General features: G+C 40.6%; 1 protein-coding gene and 1 non-coding gene across 8 annotated transcripts; both read left to right on the plus strand.

Annotated features, from left to right (window-relative positions):
- Positions 1-91: 91 nt before the first annotated feature.
- GSKIP (GSK3B interacting protein) lies at positions 92-21,993 on the plus strand. Of its 7 annotated transcripts, none has more exons than XM_059183048.1 (5): positions 92-178; positions 10,873-10,933; positions 12,061-12,213; positions 16,749-17,007; positions 20,284-21,993. In XM_059183048.1, exons 4-5 carry the CDS (start codon positions 16,750-16,752, stop codon positions 20,437-20,439), a joined length of 414 nt encoding a protein of 137 aa, XP_059039031.1. In that variant the 5' UTR covers positions 92-178; positions 10,873-10,933; positions 12,061-12,213; position 16,749; the 3' UTR covers positions 20,440-21,993. The 7 variants fall into 7 exon arrangements, with proteins under 7 accessions (XP_059039031.1, XP_059039034.1, XP_059039033.1 ...); XM_059183049.1 differs by lacking the exon at positions 92-178 and adding an exon at positions 251-533; XM_059183051.1 differs by lacking the exon at positions 12,061-12,213.
- TRNAK-UUU (transfer RNA lysine (anticodon UUU)) lies at positions 6,166-6,238 on the plus strand. Its single transcript has one exon. It is a non-coding gene; the product is annotated as a tRNA-Lys (tRNA).
- Positions 21,994-22,585: the final 592 nt, after the last annotated feature.

A 22,585-nucleotide genomic window follows, 5' to 3' on the forward strand; every position in this document is an offset into this window, starting at 1 on the left:
GCCGGCGCTGGCGGAAGTGACGCCACACTAGAGCTGAGGAGGCGGGGACAAGGCCCTGAAGGGAGCGGTTCCGGCTCCGAGGGGGCGGGGCGGCGCGAGGGCGGGAGGCGGGACGGCGCCGCGAGTCGGCTCCAGACGCTTCGGGAGGGAGGAAGCGGAGGACGCCGGGCGCTCGGAGGTGAGCGGTCGCCGGGGAGGCAGCGGGCCGGTGGCCGCCGAGAGAGGCTCGGGCGAGGCCCGGGGGTCCTGCGAGCGGGACGCGGCGCGGCGGGCGGGACCGTGGGGGGCGACGGCGGAAGGGGCCCGGTGCCCGGGTTGACAGGGGTCTGGGGGCGCGCCTGGCCTGGGCCGTCCGGTTACCTGGGACCCCGACCCCGGAAACGGGCGCTCGGAGCGCCACGGGCCCCGGGCGAGGGGCTGCAGCGTCTCCCGGTCCTTCGCGCCGCCGCGCGCCCGCTCCCCCTCGTCTCCCCCGCCCCGGGTATTGACCGGTGCCCATTGTCAGCAAGTTCCTCGTCCCCCGCGTCTTTCAGGTATTGTTTCCAAAGCTTCATCTCGGTCCTGTTTGCCTAGCGGCTTGCAGTTGGCAGAGCGCTTTCTTCGTGCCGGGTGCGCTGCACCGGGCCCCGGGAAACTTGAGTTGTGGAGGCATCCGTGGGCAGGACCGCTTTCCCCGCTCAATGCCGGAGGCTCCGGACCCCGCGGAAACCTGCGCGAAGTACTTGTGCTGCCCTGGGAATCTGCGCCACCGGATTCCTGCCTTTTAGGGGGCAGCTCCTGCAGAGGCCGAGCCGCCCTTTAACTTGGTCAGCCCCGAAAGGCCTGCGCGCTTGTGTTTGGTGTCCTGGAGGCCAGATGCCCGGGGTTAGAATCCCGACGAGCCGAGCTGGAGTAGGGGGCGAACCTAAGCAGTGCACCGGTGCCGAAGGTTTACTTGGGGATGGGGAGTTAAGACGACGGGTTTCAGGAGATTTTATTGCTTCGAGGGTAACTTCCACCGGCACAGCCCGGAAATGTTGACCGATGGCGAAAGCTCCGGTTCCCCTATTCCACAGCCACTTTCGCATTTGAGACCCAGCGTGCTCTCTGGTGTGTGTAGTTGCTTTGATCGTGGGTCCCCTCGTTCTTCGTGTGTCCTAAGCATTCTCGGGTCACTTCAGTTCCCTTGCTCTTGGTTCATTCAGACATGTTTGTTAGGGGCCCATTCAATGAAGGTGAGACCACAGTGTGTGATGTGGAAAAGGTAGAAAAGAAGTCCCGGAGTTTATGTTCTACGGTGAAAGGGCTATTATTTTATTCAGTAAATATTTATTTGTTGCCTGCTATGGTGCCAGAGACTGTTCTCAGTGCTGGGGATAGAGCAATGAACAGATGAGGATCCTGGCCTCATGGAGCTTCTATTTTATTGAAGGGAAGAGAAGCAAACAATAATTAAATATATTGTGGACCCTGCGCCGGTAAGTGCTATAGGAAAAAAAGAAAAGCGATATAAAGATAATGGAGAGGGAAGAGATTGCCACTTGTATACAGAGGGGTTAGCAGAAGGCCTGGAGAACACTGGGGAGCAAGGGGTGTTGTTTTCCATGGTGGGGGAAAGCAAGGGCAAGGCCCTTGGTGAGTTCAGGGAGCACCAGGGGGGGCATGAAATAAAGAGAAGGAGGAGCTGTGGGGGCTTGGGTGGAGACAGGTCCTAAAGGGCCCTATAAGGACTTTGGCCTTTTACTCTGGGTAGGTGAAGGGCTTCGGGGAAGAAGGGACACAGTCTGGCCTTAGCTTCTATGGGATCATGTTAACTGCGGTGTGGAGGTGGGAGGACCTTAGGAGAAAAGGTCAGAGCCGTTAGAAATTATTGCCGGAATCCAGGCAGCTGAAGGCAGTACCTTAGACTAGAGTAGTCGGAGTCAAGGTAGTAAGAAGCAGTTACATTCTAGATATTTAAAAAAAAAAAAAATTCTAGATATATTTTGAAGATGATAAGTAAGACATGTTTATGAATAATAATTACATTTGCCATAAAAGGAGTATAAACAAAGTGATGAAAAGGTGGAATCTCATTTGGCAGGTTGTTCAAGTAGGCCTTGTGAGGTTTGAACCAGACTTTTGACAAACGGATACAATTGACTTCTTCTTTCAAGTCCAAATGTTAAGTGATTTCCTTTGGAAGAGAGGATTGCATTCAGCCTGTCCATGGAATGCCTGAAATTTCAAATATCAGGAAAGGAAAATAAAAATCAGAAGATTTTTTAATAAACATGCTCCCTTTGAGTGTTACCGGTGTTGCCTTGTATGTTTTATGCTCTCTAGGAGAAAGCATAATTGTTAGGCTTAGAACCTAGCGTTATTATACTTTTAGCTCAAATAGGGTATGAACTCAGCCTAAATCACAGTGCTATTTTTGTTTTAGCAGAGTACCTTCACAAAATGTTAACACCTAGTGTTAAGTGAGGAAGGTGAAGAAACATTGTCAACCAAACACTCAGCTGCCAGCTTTTTAAGAATTCTGTAAAAGGCTTTGAAGTGACAGGTTAGAGGCTACAGACCAGAGCTATGCGCATCCTTCAGAGAAATCCATGTTAACGTGTGAAACAAAAGTGGATGACATGCTGTTGGCCTTTTGATACTTGCACTTGAGGTAACAGGAGTATGATGTTAGGGCTCCCACATTGCATGGTTCTGGAAGCAGTACAAGAGGGCAGCAGCCACAGGACTTTACGTGATATAAAAAGCACCAGACTCAGAGTTAAATGGCTTGAGTTTCAGAGTCAGCTCTTCTTTAACCATCTTTTTAATATATAACAATAAACAGATATTTCTTGAGCTTAGCACCATGCTAAGCACGTTCCATATGTACTTGTGGTATCCCATTAGGTGATTCTGTGGTTGGCTTCATTTTAGAAAGGAATGTGTGACCAGAGAGACTCAAGTATCTTTTTTTTTTTTTTTTTAAAGATTTTATTTATTTATCAGAGAGAGAGAGAGCGCGAGCACAGGCAGACAGAATGGCAGACAGAGGCAGAGGGAGAAGCAGGCTCCCTGCCGAGCAAGGAGCCCGATGTGGGACTCGATCCCAGGACGCTGGGATCATGACCTGAGCCGAAGGCAGCTGCTTAACCAACTGAGCCACCCAGGCGTCCGGAGACTCAAGTATCTTGCCCCAAGGTCCAGAGTGGATCACAGAGCTGAGATTCTTGGCGGTGTTTGAAACCCTTTAACCACGGCACCTACAGGCTGGCCACTTCTTGTTCTTATTGAGAGGATTTTCCAGACTGTGATACAGGATACAAATAAAAGTCATCCGGATTAAGATACTGCATTCTAGCCCTCTGCTGACTGTTGGGATGTCACCTGTAAAGTCAGATTCTCATAGTGAAAATTGGAAATCTGTATACTGCTCTTGAAATCATTTTATTTTGCCTCTATTCTATTTTTTAAGATTTTATGTATTTGAGAGAGAGAGAGAAAAAGCATGAGTGTGGGGGGAGGGGTGCAGAGGGAGAAGGAGAAGCAGACTCCCCACCAAGCAGGGAACCTTATACAGGCCTCCATCCCAGGACCAGATTGTGACCTAAGCCAAAGGCAGATTCTTAATAGACTGAGGCACCCAGGTGCCCCTGTTTCTATTCTTTTGTCATGCATATATATAAGCGTTGTCTTCGAGAACAAATCTACAGTATTTTTTCAGCTCTTTTGATGCAGTAAATTTGTGATGAAACACAACAAAGTCTATTAAATCAAGTAGAGAATGAAGAACTCCGTGATAAATACCTTGGTAATCAGTTCATCAATCCTCCAAAACACTAACAGCACAAAAATCATACCCACAGGTGAAGTAAGAGTTGGTTCCTGAGGTGTCTGGTTGGCTCACTCTGTTAAGCATCTGCCTTTGGCCCCGGTGTTGATCTGCAGTCCTGGGGTGGAGTCCTATATGGGGCTCACTGATTGATGAGGAGTCTGCTTCTCCCTCTCCTTCTGCCTCTTTCCCCGGCTTGTGTTCCGGATCTCTCTCTCTCTCTCAAGTAAATAAATAAGTAAAATCTTTAAAAAAAAAAAAAAAAAAAAAGGGCTGGTTCCTAAATAATTGATGTATGATGGTACCACAGCGTTCTGGAAATGTTCTATGAGGTGATGCAGTCTGCCAGAATAACTAATAGCACCCAGAAGATATTCCAGTTTTGTTAAGGTGCTGGCAATGGCATATTCCTCAGATCCTGGTAGGGGGCCAATTTAGAGTCAAAATGGAAAGCAAAGAGGTTTTCTATTTTATATCTCTTTAAATATTTATTTGTCTTATTTTACGTGTAATGTATTTATATTAAAAATATCGTACCCAATCCTCTGTGTAACCTAGAGGATTACATGGAAACAAAAAACTTAAAACCTGGAGGGGTTTTTTTAAGCATTCAGTTTTTTTCTTAGAATCTCATTTACAGTTTCTGGTTTTGAGGGAAGGGTTGTTCACAGAGGTGCAGTATTGCTGCTTATCTACACTTTACAAGCCTTCTCAGATTAATACTGTCTTTATGCTTCTTCACTATTAGTGCCCTCCGTAATTGATTTGTTATTACTTGGTCATGTATATGTGTCTTTGTCATTGTTGGAAGTAGGGTGCAGAGTAATTTTATGTATAAGTGTATAAATTGAAAAAAATACACCATTTTTATTTGAATTACAAATACTGTATATTTGTAATAAATGATAATTCTGATTTTAAGTTTTAAAATTTTGATATAGCCTAGGTGGCTCAGTCAGTTAAGCATCTGTCCTCGGCTTAGGTCATGATCTCAGGGTCCTGGGGTGGAGCCCTGTATCAGGCTCCCTACTCGTTGGGGAGCCTGCTTCTCCTCTCTCTTTGCCTCTTCCCCACACCCCCAGCTCATTCTCTCTTGTTCTGTCTCTCAAAAATAAAGTCTTTTTTTTTATTTTTTAATAAATAAATAAAATTAGTTTCAAAATACAGAACTTCATAATTACATAATTTCAAAAGAGCTACTGAAAACAGATTAAATATATGTTAACAGAAAATAAAGATTAAACTAGCTTTAGCTTTGGCCAATTTCTAAATGTTGCTAATTATAATTAATCAACTTGATTCATCTTTACTTTCAGAACTCTTGTTTGAGAAGCAGATAAATTCAGACCTCTCATTCCACTTGAAACTGAAGCTGCTTTAACTATCTCAATAGCTTGGCTTCTTTAAGAAGAATGTTCTCTTTCTATACCTTGTACTTTCCAGTATATCACATTTTCTTTTTTTTTTTTTTAAGATATTATTTATTTATCGACAGAGATCACAAGTAGGCAGAGAGGCAGGCAGAGAGAGAGGAAAGGAAACAGACTCCCTGCTGAGCAGAGAGCCAAATGCGGGGCTTGACCCCAGGACCCTGGGATCATGACCTGAGCCAAAGGCAGAGGCTTTAACCCACTGAGCCGCCTAAGTGCCCCGAGAATATCACATTTTCAAAAGACTCTTCTTGTTTTATTGCAAACATAGTACATTTTCTTTTTGCCATAGAAGAGTTAGAAAATTAAAGAAAAAAAAAGTTAGAATATAAACAATTAAGAGGGAATAAAAGACTTAGTAATCAATATCTTGATAACCAGTTTCATGAATCCTCCAAAAACACTGACTACAGCCCCTAAATCATACCAAGAGTTGGAGTAAGAGCTATTAATAATTACCTTAACTTTTTACAAAAAAAAATCATACTAACTGAAGTGGGAAGAAGTATAGAGACTTAGATCTAACTCAGTATTAACCTGCTACCCTTCTACTAGCTTCCACCTCTGCTCATTAACGTCATACCCCCAGACCCAATGCCTGGAATTTTAAGCTTTTTGAGTTAATATCTTAGGGAAGAGCAGTACTTCTTTTACTTTTCACTCAAATATTTTTATCAGAGGCAAGGGAAACCCTAGCAGTGTAGAGGCATAACCTGAAGAGGGCATGCCTTAACACCTCCATTTGCTTTAAAATTATGGCAATTTTGCATCATACTTCAGACTGTTGTTACTATAACAGTGATGTGTATTTGGGGGGAATGTCTGCAGTGTTAATCCTAGATTTTGTATGCCCCTTGTTACAAGGCCAAGTATTGCAGATTAAGAAGCAGAGAGTTCAAGAATTTTCTTCGGTTTATTCATTCAGAAAATATTCAGTGAAGGGGCACCTGGCTGGCTCAGTTGGTAGAGCATGTGACTTTTAATCTCGGGGTGGTGAGTTCAAGCCCCACATTGGGTATAAATTATAAATAAATAAACTTAAAAATACATGTATTCAGTGAAGACCTGCCTTATGTGTGACCCTGTGCTGGTAATGTATCACAGGCCCTGATTTGCAATGAAGTATGAAAACCTACAGCAGTACTAATGCAAAGGAAGAAGGATATCATGATTAACTCTTTCTCGAGATCCGGTACAGAATCCTGAAATAAATGTTTCTGAGCTGAATTTTGAAGACTAAAAGTCTGAAAGTACAGCTGAACTTTGAATAACGCAGGCACCAACTCCCATGCAGTTGAAAATCCAAGTATAACGTTTTTTTTCAGGTATAACTTTTGACTCCCCAAACCCTTTTAACTAATAGCCTGCTTTTGATTGGAAGCTTTATCATTTACATGAACAGCCAATTAACACAGATTTTGTATATTACGTGCATTGTCCAATATATTCTTTTTTTTTAAGATTTTATTTATTTGACAGAGAGAGATCACAAGTAGGCACAGAGGCAGGCAGAGAGAGAGAGAGGAGGAAGCAGGCTCCCCACTGAGCAGAGAGCCTGATGCGGGACTCGATCCCAGGACCCTGAGATCATGACCTGAGCCAAAGGCAGCAGCTTAACCCACTGAGCCACCCAGGCGCCCTGTACAATATATTCTTAACAAAAGAAGATGTTACTAAGAAAATTGTAAGGAAGAGGGTGCCAGGGTGGCACAGTCGGTTAAGCCTTCGACTCTTGGTTTTGACTCACATGGTGATCTCAGGGTGATGAGATTGGACCCTGTATAGGCCTCTTCTTAGGACAGGGTCTACCCAAGACTCTCCCTTTGCCTCTCCTCCCAACCCTGTGTGAACTCTTTCTAAAATAAAAGAATCCTTTAAAAAAAAAAAATTATGAGAAAATACATTTATAGTACAATACTGTATTTATTGAAAAACTTGGCATATAAGTGGAACTATGCTATTCAAACCCATTTTGTTCAAGAGTCCCCTGTAATATCAAAGTACAATTTTTTAACTTAGAAACATGGGTCTTATACAAACATAGTAAGCATATGTCAAAAATGTGTTTTAACTCTATGGGATGAATAAGTCGTGAGAATAAAAGGCACGCCTAAGGAATACAGTTAGTGATATTGTAATAGCGATGTAAAAAGACAGATGGTAGCTACACTTGTGAACATGGCATAATGTATGAACTTGTCAAATCACTAAGTTGTACACCTGAAACTAATTTAACATTATATGTCACTATACTCAGAATTTTTAAAAATATGTTTAGCCCATTACTGGAGGAACTAGTAAGGTGGTAAAGCTGATCCAGAGTAATAGGGGAGAGGAGTAGTACCTTGGCTGCCTTGGTCAGTGGAGTATGCAACTCTTGATCTTAGGGTGGTGAGTTTAAAAGTAATATGGGAGAGCCCAAATATCACTGAAAGAAAAACTGATGAAATAAAATAAGATTGCAAAGTTAGCTCAAAACTGGTCACTGGGATGTGCACTCCTGGCAAAAACTGAGGGACAGGGCCCAGATTTACCCTTTCACCTAAAACAATAAGAAAGTGGGCAAAAATACATGGGGAGAAAAAGCCTTTAAGACTTTGAGCATCGGACTGAAGGACACTGATCACTGAAAGACAAGATACAAATGAGGTAAGCCTGTTGCCCGAGCTTACTCCCTGGAGAAAATTTGCAGGCATGGCACTGGGAGAAGAAACCCAGGTAGAGTTGAATATATGGAACTAGGAGTTCAGGAAGCCCAAGTCAGCTAAGACAGAGCACTAGAAATTAGAGAGCTTCACAGAAAGCAAGAGCTATTGAAAGATAGAGAAGATCCTCCTACAGCCTGCAGCCAAATACTGATCAACACATAGGTGTGAGGAAACTACCCAAAAAAATTAGAGGAATTTTCAGAGCTCAAACAGGGATGTTCCTGTTCCTGTCACCAAAAATAGAAAACCCTGATAATCCATAGGACATCAGAATAATCAGAATGGTCAGGGCACCTGGGTGGCCCAGTGGGTTAAGCCTCTGCCTTCAGCTCAGGTCATGATCCTAGGGTCCTGGGATGGAGCCCTGCATGAGGCTCTCTGCTCAGCAGGGGGCCTGCTCCCCTCCTCTCTCTCTGCCTGCCTCTCTGCCTACTTGTCATTTCTGTCTGTCAAATAAATAAAATATTTTTTAAAAAAAAAAGAATAATCAGAATGGTCTTTGACTCCATAGTGGGTCAAAATTAACCAGAAACTAAATGTAGCTTTGATACTACCTTAAAAAGTCTAAAAGCAAGACCCAAAAAGATCAAGCTGTTTCCAGGTAGCTATATCCCAGAAGAATGCTCAGTGATACTTAGATACTTAGAGGAATATTAAAATAGCCATGACTGTACCTGGTAAAAAAAAAAAAAAAAAAAAAAAAAAAACCACACACACATTGTCTGGCATCCGACCAAAAATCACCAGGCATACAAAGCAGCAGTATACCTTCCACAGTAACAGAAACCTGTAAATTGTAAAGTAACCATGAAATTAGTAGACAAGGACATTAAAATGTCATTTCCCGTGTTGAAAAATCTTGAGAAAAGACTGAGCAAATTAAGTAGAGATGTGGAAAATGTGTTTTTTAAAAAGAGATGACACTGTAGAAGATTAGTAAATTTGAAGACATAGCACTAGAAGCTATTCAAAGTGAAACACAAAGAGAAGGGAGCCTAAAAACATGAAATGTAAAGAAGGACAGGGTGCCTGGGTGGCTCAGCCATTAAGCATCTGCCTTGGGCTCAGGTCATGATCCGAGGGTTCTGGGATCGAGCCCTGCATTGGGCTTCCTGCTCCGTAGGAAGCCTGCTTCTCCCTCTCCTACTCCCCCTGCTTGTGTTCCCTCTCTCACTGTCTCTCTCTCTCTCTCTCTCTCAAATAAAGTCTTTAAAAAAAAAAGGAGTAGGACAACTTCATTTAGACTAATATTCATGAAATTTGAGTCCCCAAAGAGAGGAGGGATAGATCAATATTTGAAGAAACAATGGCAAAAAATTTTCCAATTTTGTTAAAAATTATAAAAACCCAAAGATGTAAGAGACTCCATGAACCCCAAGCAAAAGAAATCAGGAAAGCTACATCCAGAGGAACAAAGATAAGAATGACATCAGATTTCTAATGGGAAATAAAGTAAGCAAAATAGTATTAGAGAGACAACTTTAAAATCTTGAGGGGGGAGGGGGGAACTGTCAACCCAGGACTCTATACCCAGCAAAAATATCTTTCAGAACTGAAGGTGAAAGGAAGACTTCTTTAGATATTCACAGGCTGAAAGAATTCATTAACAGCAGACCTGTACTTTAGGAAATGTTAAAGGAAGTACATCAGGCAGAGGAATATGATGCCAATCATAGATGCAAATGTAAATAAACACAAAGGAACACAGGTACCAGAAATAGTAATTATATGGTTAAATATAAAATACTTTTTTTTAAATATTTCTTTTTTAAAGATTTTATTTTTCAGAGAGAGGAAACACAAGTAGGGGGCGCAGCAGGCAGAGAGAGAGGCAGGCTCCCTGCTGAGGAAGGAACCCAATGAGGTACTCAGTCTCTGGACCCTGGGATCATAACGTGAATAAAAGGCAGTCGCTTAACCAACTAAGCCACTAGGCATCCCCAAATACTTCTTTCATATTACCTAAATCACTGAAAGATTGTTTAAAACAAAAGTTGTTACAAAGTTTTTAACATGTAGAAGTAAAATATGACAAAAATAGCAAAAAGGCTATATAGTATACTCTTGTAAGGTTCTTATGCTGTACATAAGGGCTATAATACCAATTAAGGTTGAAGGTAAACTGTGATAAATTAAAGATGTATAGTATGAACTAAAGTAACCAATAAAAACATGCAACAAAAAGTTCATAAGCCACCAAAGGGTATAAAATAGAACTCTAAGAAGTGGTCAGTCCAAAAGTAGGCAGAAAAATAAGGAAAAGGGAAGAGAATACAGATGGCACAAGTAGAAAACAGCAAAATTGATAGTAACCACATCAATAATTATAGTAGTCATATTAAGTATAAGTGGTCTAAACACTATGATTAAAAGGTAGAGAATAGATAGTAACCACGTCAATAATTATAGTAGTCATATTAAATATAAGTGGTCTAAACACTACATTAAAAAGTAGAGATTGCCAGATTGGATAAAAAAAGGCAGGACCAAACTATATGCTGCCTAAAGGAAACCCACTTTAGATATGAAGATTGTTGCTGTTAACCATTTACAAAGAAGTTGAAAGAGGCTATTCTATCCAAAGCAAATTCTCCTGTCTGAGTTAGCAGTACACTTCAGACTGGGCCATCTGTATCCTTCCTCTCCTAACATTGACCTTGCATTCGACTAGTTAGTTAGTCTAGTCTACTTAGAATTCCTGCCACACCCCATGCAGACTCTTCCTTAAAATGCTCTGTTCCCTGTGGAGAATTCTTCACAACTCTTGAGTCCTTTTTGCTTTATCCATAACTTCACCTGTGCTCATTCAAAACCAGTTTTGACTGACCTGTTCCATGAGTCAAAGTGAAGCCCCATCATAATTGACAATTACGTCATAGATCACAGAATGTCAGAGCTCTAGCGAACAGTAAAGAATTTACTGTCTATTCCCCTTATTTTATAGGTGAGAAAACCATGAGTCCAGTGAGGTTACATGGCCAGCCCAGGTTCATACAAGTTCAGTGGTAAGTTTGTAGTAGGACGAAGACATATCATTGCTTTCTCTAATTACCTGCCACTCACAATTAAGTACATTTCTTAGGTTTTAATTATGATGCATGTGCATAATGTTAATATTTACATACGTATTTCTTGTGCTTGCCTTATTTCCCAAATTAAGCTATAATACCAGTAGACATCTTTTTTTTTTTTTTTTTTTTAAGATTTCTTTATTTCAGAGAGAGAGTACAAGGGAGAGGGAGAAAGCAACTCCTGCAGACTCCCCATTGAATGCAGAACCCAATGCACGGCTCAATCTCAGGACCCCGAGATCATGACCTGAGCCGAAATCAAGAATCAAATATTCAACAAACTGAGTTTTGTGCCCCCCCCCCCCGGTAGACACCTTTATTTAGTATTCTAATGCTTAGAGAAATGCTGGATATATAGGTGCACAGTGGGATATATTTGATAATTATGATATATGATAATAAAGTCAGAGTCTAAGTTGACAAGATCACAAAACATAAGAAGTAATTCATTACTTTTTACCATTTAAAACAAGATGGTTAATTCCCCTCCATAGAGTATCTAAGATTCAAAATGTTTTTTATAGGGGTACCTGGATGGCTCAATTGTTTGTGCTTCCTGCCTTTGGCTTAGGTCATGATCTTGGGGCCCTGGAATCGAGAGCCACCTCAGGCTCCCTGCTCAAGGGGGGCCTGCTTCGCCCTCTGCCCTTCCCCACCTCTCTCCTCTCCTCTCCTTCTCCCTGTCTCAAGTAAATGAAATCTTTCAAAAGAAATTTTTCTTCTAATATGTATTTCCAAATCTTGCTGTTCCTATATAAAATAAGTTTAATTTAGTATCTTTATATCTACTGGATTTTTTTTTCAACTGTAATAAAAACTCATTTCCTTATCATAGTATCCACAAACATGTATACCCATGCTGTCTGATACAGGAGCCATTACCTATTTAAACTTAGATGAATGAAAAATTAAATGAAATTTGAGTTTCAGTTCCTCAGTCACTCTAACCAGGAGCTGGTAGCTACTGTCTTGGATAGCACTAATAAATAATGTTTCCATCATTGCACAAAGTTCTGTTGGTCTAGAATTTGTTACATAATGATAAATTGTTTTTCCTGCAGAAAGGGAAACCAAGGATTTTTACCAGATTCATACTGATGAGAGAGCCATCTGGTAACCAGACTCTAATGTGTCAAGAGTAATTCTAGTAGTGTCCCTTCACCGAGATGGGCACCCATTTCCTCAGCCTCTCTGGTCCAGGCCTCCACAGTCAGGTATACAAGATAATACATTGAGAAATAAAAGAAAATAAGTTTATAGTTCATATTTTATCTTCTGTTTAAATTCATATTTATGTGTTTTTAAAATTTTAATTGTAGACTATGTATGTGAATAAATATATCATGAGGTACCTGCTCACAGTATCTTTAGTTACTGGGATGCATTATCAGAAATGTAGAAACGATTTCTTTAGTGTCCCATTGATAAAGCCACTCCATTGCTCTGTGGTCTACTGCCGTAGCTCTAGCACTGTCCCCACCGGCTGCCTTTGTGTTTGGTGGTGCCTTCATGGCTCTGTGTTCAATCTCCTCAAGAGAGGATCTCAGTGTACAGGACCCCGAGATCATGGGGTCACTTTAGGACCTTGGACGGGTGTATCCTAGATTGCCCAGGTCGGCCCAATGCAAGCACAAGGGTCCTTGTAAAAGGGGGTGTCCATGTCAAGAGTCAGAATAAAAAAAAAAAAAAAGGTGTTCCCACAGAACCAGAGAGTGTAGTGATGTGCTTTGAAGGTGGGGAGGTAAGGGACCATGAGCCAAGGATTGAATTACGGTTACAGCTGGCTTCTAGAAGCTAGCAAAGGCAAAGAAACAGATTCTCCTCTGAAGGCTCCAGAAGTAATGCAGCCTGCTCCTGCCTGGATTCTCGATTTTTTTTTTTTTTAACTCCAGAATGATAAGGAAATGAATTCATGTTGTTTTAAGACACTGGGCTCATGGTCATTTGTTACAGCAGCAGTAGGATACTAAGATTCACGTACTAATACATTCCGCAACACTTTGATTAAGCACATTCAGCATGACAGGCACAAAAGTATCAGAGCTCCATTTTTAAGATCTCTTATAAAGCTGTTGAAGAGCTAGATCAGTCACTACTTTTCATTTGGGGTAGAGGCTTCTGAATCAATTAGGATGCTTTCAGTTGCCAGTAAAAGAATGGGGATTTGTTGGATTCAGTAACTGAAAAATGTGAAAGTTAGGCAGCCATCGGGAGTCTGGCTCCGTTTCCCTGTGAAACTCTTGGCTCTGTTCTTTCCCACCATCAGGATCACCCTTGGACTAGTTTCCCCATCTCAGGATGGCTTACAGAACAACTGGGGCTCTATGTTCAAACCTCTGTGTTCTGGGGGGACTGGGAAGAATTCATGGGTTGAGGACGACAGTCTTGAGCCAGGACCGGGGTCAATCTCACTCAAGTTATTCCGTTATTTTACTTAGTAAGGAACGAGGGCATTATGACTCCCTAAGAAAATCTGGGTGCTATTAGGAAAGCAAAAGGGTATTGATAATAATCAAGAGCCTGTTATAATGGATAAAAGATAAATTATAGACCTTGAAGTAATAACGAGTGAAAAATATTATTAATTTGCGTAGTGCTTTAATACTGAAATACATCCTTTTCCTGTGTATGTATCATCGCCAGAAGCTCTGAATGTCTTTTTTCAATGTATCATGTAAAGACTTTGTTTTTTATTTTTTTGAGAAAGAGCAAGTGAACAAGGCATGGGTGGCCACAGGGGACGGGGGAGGAGAAGCCCAAACAGCCTCCATGCCCCGCACAGAGCCCGATACAGGGCTGGATCTCACAACCCTGAGGTCAGGACCTGAGCCAGAATCAAGAGACAGACGCTCAACTGATTGCACCACCCAGGTGCCCCAAGACATTTTAGAAAAAATCTAAAAGTTTGCAGTTAGTAAAGTTGTCTCTTTTTTGCCCGTTGGTGCTAATTATTACATAGCAACAGCTTGATGACCTACTTTCCTGACCTGTGAGGGTTTCTTCCGTTCTGATGTCGGATTCCTCGTCTTTCTCCATCATTAACGTCCTAATTGCAGTGAATTAGACTTCTACCTTAAAAGCTTGTCAACAAACTTTCTCATATAAATATCTTTTTTATGTAATGATTATTATTTCTGATATCCATAATTGAGGTTCTTTTTTTTTTTTTTAAGATTTTACTTCTTTATTTGACAGAGAGAGCTCACAAGTAGATGGAGAGGCAGGCAGAGAGAGAGAGAGAGAGGGAAGCAAGCTCCCTGCTGAGCAGAGAGCCCTATGCGGGACTCGATCCCAGGACCCTGAGATCATGACCTGAGCTGAAGGCAGCGGCCTAACCCACTGAGCCACCCAGGGACCCCATAATTGAGGTTCTTGATCACTTAAGGAAAACAAAGATGTTCGCTATTCATGCTGTTAAGAGACTTATAAATGGACAGTTCCATTTCAAAATCTTCAAAACTGACTCTAAAAAAATTAAAATGGGCTCTTTTTTTTATACATAAAATCATGTATAATATTAAGGTACATAATGATGATTTTTAGAGTAAGGTAGAAATTTTTAGAAAAACAGGTGTTTTCACTTTAATATATAAAAGTCAGTACGAGGTTCCAGTTATCTGACAGATGCTCCAGCCATAATTGATAAATTTGTAATCAACTTGCCAGTAGTGAGTGACTCATTCTGTTAAGTAGCATGGAAGACAAGGTAAAGGAGCCTTAAAACATATCCTTAGTTGGAATAGGATTGGAGGAATATATTACTAGTACATTTGCTATGCAGTTTTTTGAAATGGCTTGATATAGTTTATCATTGAACTGCCTTGAGCAAATAGTTTGTCTTTAATGATGGCAAATGATGTAAAGCTACAGGAACTCTAACTCCTTAAGATTTTTGTGAATAATTCTAGAGCAGCGTCTACACAGTAGAATTCTCTAAATTCTAAAAATACGCAGCAAAATCTCCCAGAGATTTTGATTCACTTCTCTGAGGTGGGGTCAGTGGCCAAGGTAAAAATCACTAATGTAGAGGATTTTTAATTTTACAAATAGAGCACAAGTCAGAAACTGTAGAAAAAGAGATGGAATTTTTAATTTAATTTAATTAATTTAATTTAAGAGAAATTATATAAATGCTCATACCAAGTTGAAGAGTCCTACTACATTCAGGACAATGGATGCTTAATCCAGTTCAAAGAAAAGAAATCTTAATTTTGAAAGCCTGCAGCTAAAAAGAAACCGTATTTTCTTCTGAAAAAGCCTCCATTCCAGTGCAATTTGACATTCATTAACATTTCTCATTCATACGTTTTGAATTTTAACAGTATTCACTGCTACCCCAGTTACAGAAGAGAAGTTAGAACTCCATAGCAACCTGGCAGGAATGTTGGATTGAGTTAGCCTGAAAAATAATGTTTTTCAAATTATAATATTTGGATCAGTTCACAGAAGTGGTAAAAACATGAGTTAGTCATTCAATAAATGGTGTTAGGCCATCCATTTCAAAATTAAATCTACACAAACTAAATTCCAGGTGGATCAGAAAGTTAACTCTACAGGGAATAAGAACTCAGAAGATAAGAGGTTTTTAAAATGTAATCAATCACGGGTTGCCTGAGTGGCTCAGTGGGTTAAAGCCTCTGCCTTCAGCTCAGGTCATGATCCCAGAGTCCTGGGATCAAGCCCCACATTAGGCTCTCTGCTTCGCAGGGAGCCTGCTTCCTCCTCTCTCTCTCTGCATGCCTCTCTGCCTACTTGTGATCTCTCTGTGTCAAATAAATAAATAAAAATCTTTTTAATAAATAAAAATAAAATGTAATCAATCATAGAGTGGGGAAGGCCTTCGTAAGCAAAACCTCAAATCCAGAAGTCATAAAAGGAGCTACTGAGAAGTCATGTACTATAGGTAAAGGTTTGAATTCTGATTTAATGATCTGAGTTCAATTCTGCTTCTGTTTTTTACAGTTCTATGATCTTGGAACTACGAATACCCTATAAATATCAAAAAGATGTTTAATCAAAGAAATCCATGTTCAGACAGTGAGGCATCATTCTTTACCTCTCAAATTGGCAAAGATTAACAAGGATTGTAAAGAGGGTAATGACAAAGTGTAGTCGCTCATATTTCTATTCATGGAGGATAAATCAGTACAGCCTTTTTTTGAAGGTGAATCAGCAGTATCTGTTGAAAGTTAAAATGAGCATACACTTTGACTCAGCAATTCCAATTTTAAATGTTTATCCTAGAAAAAACAATTACACGTTAAAAAGAAGTATGAGGATGTCTGGGTGGCTCCGTCAGTTAAGCATCTGCTTTCAGCTCAGTCATGATCCTAGGGTCCTAGGATCAAGTCCCCACGTTGGGCTCTCTGCCCAGCAGGGAGTCTCCTCTCCCTCTCCCTCTGCCTGCAGCTCCCCCTGCTTGTGCTCTCTGTCAGATCAGTAAAATCCTTTTTAAAAAATGAAGTATGTACTAAGATTTTTACTGAGGCATTGTTGATAATAGCCGAAAACTAATATTCTGAATTAGTATCACTGTGGGAATTAACCTTTGGGGGAGGAGTGGAAAATACAGATCTTTTTTTGAAAATCTGTACACATCTGTGAAAAACAACTGAAATGGTTGAAACAGTATTTTTTGTAAAAGTTGCTAGCGAGTTAATGTTTTCTATTAAGGTATAGCTCCTTTTAATCAATAATGTTTGGAATGTCTCTTTATAAGCATGTTTTCTATCCGTCCACTCCTTCACAGAATGGAAGCAGACTGTAATCCCATGGAGCTGAGCAGTATGTCCGGGTGTGAAGAAGATGCAGATCTTAATGGTTTTGAAGAAACTGATATGAAAGACATGAAGCTAGAAGCCGAAGCAGTTGTGAATGACGTCCTCTTTGCTGTTAACAACATGTTTGTCTCAAAAAACCTGCGCTGTGCCGATGATGTGGCCTATATCAATGTGGAAACGAGAGAGAGGAACAGATACTGCCTGGAGCTAACTGAAGCAGGGCTAAGGGTAAGTTGCTTTTCTTTTTAGAAGGAAAAAAAAATTGTTTTATTGCTCTCTCTACCACTTTAGGGGGTGGGGGTCAGGAAGCATGTTGACTGAGAGCGCGGTTAACTGAGAACGCAACACTCAGCAGCTCCAAAACGTTTTTTAAGATTTATTTATTTATTTTTAGAGAGAAAGAGCAGGGGTTGGGGGTGCAGAGACTGAGCACAGAGCCCAACACAGGGCTCAATCTCAAAACCCTGAGATCACGACCTGAGCCAAAACCAAGAGGCAGACACTCATCTGACTGCACCATCCAGGCACCCCAGCCCCAAGATTTTTATAAGGAGAACTTTTTTCCCTAGGAATTCTTATTAATTCTAACATCTTTTAGTCAACATAGGGAAATTATATCTTTTGAAAAAGAAAAAACTCGATTTGCAGTGTTATTTTGTTTTGATCATCACCCCCCAAATGAATTTCTTGTTTATAGCTAAATATGTCTCCTAAAATTAGGTATTCTGTGTGCTGGGTGAGTTTTGCAATAATTGTGTGGAGAGGATCTTTTCCCATCTCTTATAAAATGTGTCTCCTACTAAGACAGCACCCCGGACTGCACTGTTCTCTAGCTGTTGGTCAGAACGAAGTCACAGCAGAATTCTCCGCCTCCACATTTGCAAGAGTGTCTTTTCCTACAAGTGAGCTTTTCTAGGCAGAGTCACCTCTCTGTGCCCTTTGAACCAGAATCCTCACTTGGGAATAGTAGAAAGCCCTACCCAAGAGCCGCTTATCATTTAAAACAACAAAACTCAATAATCTCAGCGTTGTAGGCTTGAGCCCCGCTTTGGGTGTAGTGATTGCTTGAAAATAAAATCTTTGGGATGCCTGGGTGGCTCAGTTTGTTAAGCCGCTGCCTTCAGCTCAGGTCAAGATCCCAAGGGTCCTGGTCAGGTCCCATGTCAGGGTCCTTGCTCAGCTGGGAGCCTGCTTCACTCTCTGCCTCTGCCTGCCACTCGGCCTGCTTGTGCTCGCTCACTCGCTCGCTCTCTCACTCACATACACAAAGTGTTAGAAGAAAATAAAATCTTTAAAAAATATTAAATAAGACGACAAGACTCGCTGTTAGGAAAATTTTTGATCTCAACAAAGGAATAGATGTTAGAAATCCCAAAACTTAGTTTTGACTTTAATACTTACCAGTCTTGATCAAAGGTCTCTGACGTTTCTGTTTTCTATACCTAGGAGTAGGCCCACGACGTTGTGCCATATCATAAGGGAAGGGGCAAGGCCTAAGCAAGTAAGAATGTCATACAATATTAAACAATGCACAGACATCTTTTTATTTCACTAGATTCACTTTGCTTAAAATTACACGAACCATGTGTCCTGTGTATTCATTGACAGGCAGTCACTGCCACTGAGGTAGCTTGCAAGGCGGAGGCAAGCCCCTTCAGTATTTCCAGTCCCCTTGTAACTGCCACATCCGTAGTCCTTAGCTTTGGGAGTAGTACCTGGATGAACTAATCTTTGTGCTCTCCTTCCTAAATCCCTAAACTTGTGCTAAAAACATGTATTCTGTAGAAGTAGATCTTAAGCAGAAATAGGCAAATCAAAAGTAGAGATAAATGACCCTGCATATATTAATTCAGTCTTGCATTGGTTAATTCTGAGATGATTGTGAGAAAGCAGGGTTCCGATCAGAGTCAGAAGCCTAACATGGGAATTGGAGTGATCTTGGGTAAGTCATTCAAACTCTTGAGTCCCTGCTTCTTTATCTCTAGCCTAAAGATTGTGGGGGACGACGGGAGGAAGAAAGAAAACGGAAAAGGATTTGGGGAAAGCTTATATGAATAGTTGGCAGAAACCTCTAGATCCCTTAAAAACCTGGCCTGTAGGTATCCAGTATTTGTTTGTGCAGTCTTATTCAGTTAACTTTTATTGAACAACTATCCTGGGTCAGGAATTGGAAATCGAACCATGATCCCTGTCCAGGAGGAGACTGCAGACTAGCAGGGAAAAGAGGGGCAGATAGAGTTGGAATGCGCAAAGGAAGTGTGGCGGCACAGCGCGATTCTGAACAGGAGTGACTCGTGGTCCTGATTCATCTACCTCTGCTTGTCATTTAAAACAAAACAACAGGGGCACCTGGGTGGCTCAGTGGGATAAGCCTCTGCTTTCAGCTCAGGTCATGATCTCGGCTCGGGGTCCTGGGATCGAGCCCTGCATCGGGCTCTCTGCTCAGCAGGGACCCTGCTTCCCCCCTCCCTCTCTCTGCCTGCCTCTCTGCCTACTTGTGATCTCTGTTGTCTGTGAAATGAATGAATGAATGAATGAATATTTATATAAGAAAATAAGTTAAAACAACACCATTTCTTTTTTTTTTTTTTTTTTAAGATTTTATTTTTAACCATTTGACACAGAGATAGAGAGATCACAAGTAGGCAGAGGGGGAAGCAGGCTCACTGCTGAGTAGAGAGCCCAATGCGGGGCTCGATCCCAGGACCCCGAGATGAGCCAAAGGCAGAGGCCTAACCCACTGAGCCACCCAGGTGCCCCAAAACAACACCATTTCTAACCAACTTGCATCTTCTTAGATAGGTGGCTTGGTTGGATGTCATTAAAAAATAAGAGTTTACATAGGGAGTACACTAGCTTTAGTCAAATCAACAAAAAACTAAACTGATATTGCCCTAACGCTGTGCAGGTGAACCAGGAGAGATCTTGTTGGGGACAAAAGCTTTCACTGTGTATAAAGAAAACACACACACACACACACACACAAACAGCAGCATGCCCTTTACTCTCAGAGTTGAGCATTTCTTTCCTTGTCAGTTAAGTGTTTTGTTAGTAATGTAACTAATTGTAAAGCAGGATTGAAACTATAAACTGTTTTTAGAACTGTTTATGAAAGAGTTCAAATAATGAAAAAAATATGGACTGATAATATATTTTCTGTTCTGGTGCCTTGTTACAATTGATCCTCAATAGGTATGGGATTAAACAGAAGCGTGCCTCAGTCTATGAAAAAGAAATACTGGTTTTTGTGGCTTTTTACATTCCTTCTGACATTCCTTTTTGGTAAGGAGTAGGTAAACTGAACCTTTTACATGTTGAGGAAAAAATGACAAGGCATTTTGCTGGTGGTGTTCTGTATGTTTCCGATTGCTTAGAAAAGTGCATAGTTTAACTGTTGATTGAGAAACCATGTCATTAAGGAATGGCTCCAGTAAACCGGAAGTTTTTGCTTTCTGTACCAAGTTAAATCTAGTTGTTTGATTCACTGTTGCATTTATCTTGTAGGTGGTAGGTTATGCTTTTGACCAAGTGGATGATCACTTACACACTCCTTATCATGAAACGGTCTACTCGCTGCTGGATACGCTCAGCCCTGCCTACCGGGAAGCATTTGGAAACGCACTCCTTCAAAGACTGGAAGCTTTGAAGAGGGATGGATAGTGGTGACTACGCTTTTTCCTTCTAGAGGGGGCTGCTGCTGGTACAAAATGTTGACATAAAGCTTGAAATACTCGCATATGGTCATAGTAGAAAATGCAGCTTTGGTTTTATGTCCGTTTCTCGCTTCAAGTTTAGGCTTCTGACTCAGAACATTACTGATGATTGAATTGTCTGTCTTAGTTTTGGATTCATGAAGGGAATCCCAAGGCCATTGCTGTGACACTGTCATGAAGACACTCAGATTTCTTCATATAGTATCTGCATTTCAGAAACCTAATCAGTATTTCATTCTGCTATTATAGGACTTTGAGGCTGCCAGCACTCTCTCTTACATAGGAAATTCTAGATTTGCACAGTAATATACAGGAATTAAAATGACCTAACTTCAGACTTGGATTCAGCTTGCTAAATCAGGGGTTTACTACTAGCTTGGACTGACTTTGTAGTAATTATTTTGCTACTAGCCTTATTGGAAACAAATTATCGACTAGTTTCCCCTGCACAAATTTTGAAATTCACTGCTACACTTAATCTATTTATATTACTAATATGGACTGATAAAGATGAATTAATTCTCTATATTACTTAGCTAGTATTAAATGGAAAACAGGTACTGACATAATAGTTCTGTATTCCTCGTTTGCAACAGCCAGCCAACTAAGAGGACAAACCGTTAGCAAATGAATGTAATAATTACTTGTTTCCAAGATATTTAAGCACATAAGCAAATATAGAAACAGGCTCCATTTTTCCTAACGAAAAGCATCTTCAGTGTGTGTGTGTGATTTAAGAGGAAGACAATTCTGATTTCCTAGAAAACAATATTTTGGCCTGTGTTGATTCTTATTATGAATGTTTGTTTACATAATGTACAGTATATATTCAGAAAGTATTTTTGCTTCAATGTTTCCTTTCTATGATGTGCTTTGGTATTCCCATAGCGACCCTCCTTCCCCAACAGATGCACAGTGTTCTGTCTCGATGCTCACTCTGCAATGTAATATGCATGCATTGTATGGGTTTGAAACCAAAGGATGAATGAAGCATTCAGAGACTTAATATTTGAAAAAGGGAGACTCTGTTTTTATATTTTATTACAGGTACTAATATTTATAACAATGAATTGTACCATGCTGCTACATGTTTTCAAGTACATATTGAATACTGAAGATTGGGGAGTCGATTTTTTAGTAGTAATCTAAAGCAGCAACTGTAGAAATGTTGAAGTAAAATTCAGCATCGAGACACACCTTCATAATTTGTCATTTGCAGACATTTTTTTAATCATTATTAAGTAACAGGTACTTCTAGGCTCTGAAGATCATGTAGACCAGATTGAGGTTGGGTTTGGGTCAGTATTCGCCGTCGGAGCTCATCGGGATGCTTTAACTATGTTCGGTAAATGCATGTCCATTCACAGCTTTATTTTCAGATGCTAACTGTTTGGGCAGTGAAGTCAACCTGCAGGTCAGATTTTCTCACGCTTAATCTCAGGCGAAATAAATGTAAAGGATATTTGTAAAGTTTGAATAAAATTCTGTTGACTCATTTCGAGTTAAGTATGAAGAAAAGTGATTGTATGTTCAAAAATTGACATTGTTCATTCTGTGATAAATGACTGGTTCCAGGAGTTTCCACGTCCATTTTTTAATTCCGTGCAGTTACATTTTGCTGTGAAGTGATCTGCTCTTTCTACCATTACAAAAGAGGAGCAGGGAGAGAAGACATTAATAAAATTGTACAGACACTAAAACTTCCATTTCATCTACCTTGTTTAAAGAATTTAATCAGATAAATTAAGCCTTGGTTTCAGCTCCAAAAGAAAAGGGGAAAAAAGGAAAAGCCTCTAAACAAGTAACTCTTACAAATCAGTAAGAAAATAAGAACAATGGGCATATAATACGAGCAAACAACTCAAAAAAACATGTAGATGTCCAGTAACCACTTCAGAGATACACAGCCTGACCAGTAATTCAAGAAAGGAAAATAGAGTTTGGCTCTGTGTTTCACCTAATAATTTAATAATCTCCCTTATTTAAATATAATGATAATAGTAGGGATTTAGTGAGGGGCACTCTTAGATTCTGTCAGAGAATATATCAATGAATGAAACCTTTCTGGAAAACATTAGTAATAGAACCTTTAC

Source organism: Mustela lutreola, chromosome 7 (assembly GCF_030435805.1).
Source record: "Mustela lutreola isolate mMusLut2 chromosome 7, mMusLut2.pri, whole genome shotgun sequence".
In the NCBI taxonomy this organism is placed as follows: Eukaryota; Metazoa; Chordata; class Mammalia; order Carnivora; family Mustelidae; genus Mustela; species Mustela lutreola.

Excerpts from the sequence above, each read along its gene's own strand:
- GSKIP (XM_059183048.1), top strand. The coding sequence starts at position 16,750 with ATGGAAGCAGACTGTAATCCCATGGAGCTGAGCAGTATGTCCGGGTGT. Across the intron at positions 17,008-20,283 it reads TAACTGAAGCAGGGCTAAGG|GTGGTAGGTTATGCTTTTGA; the intron begins GTAAGTTGCTTT and ends TTTATCTTGTAG.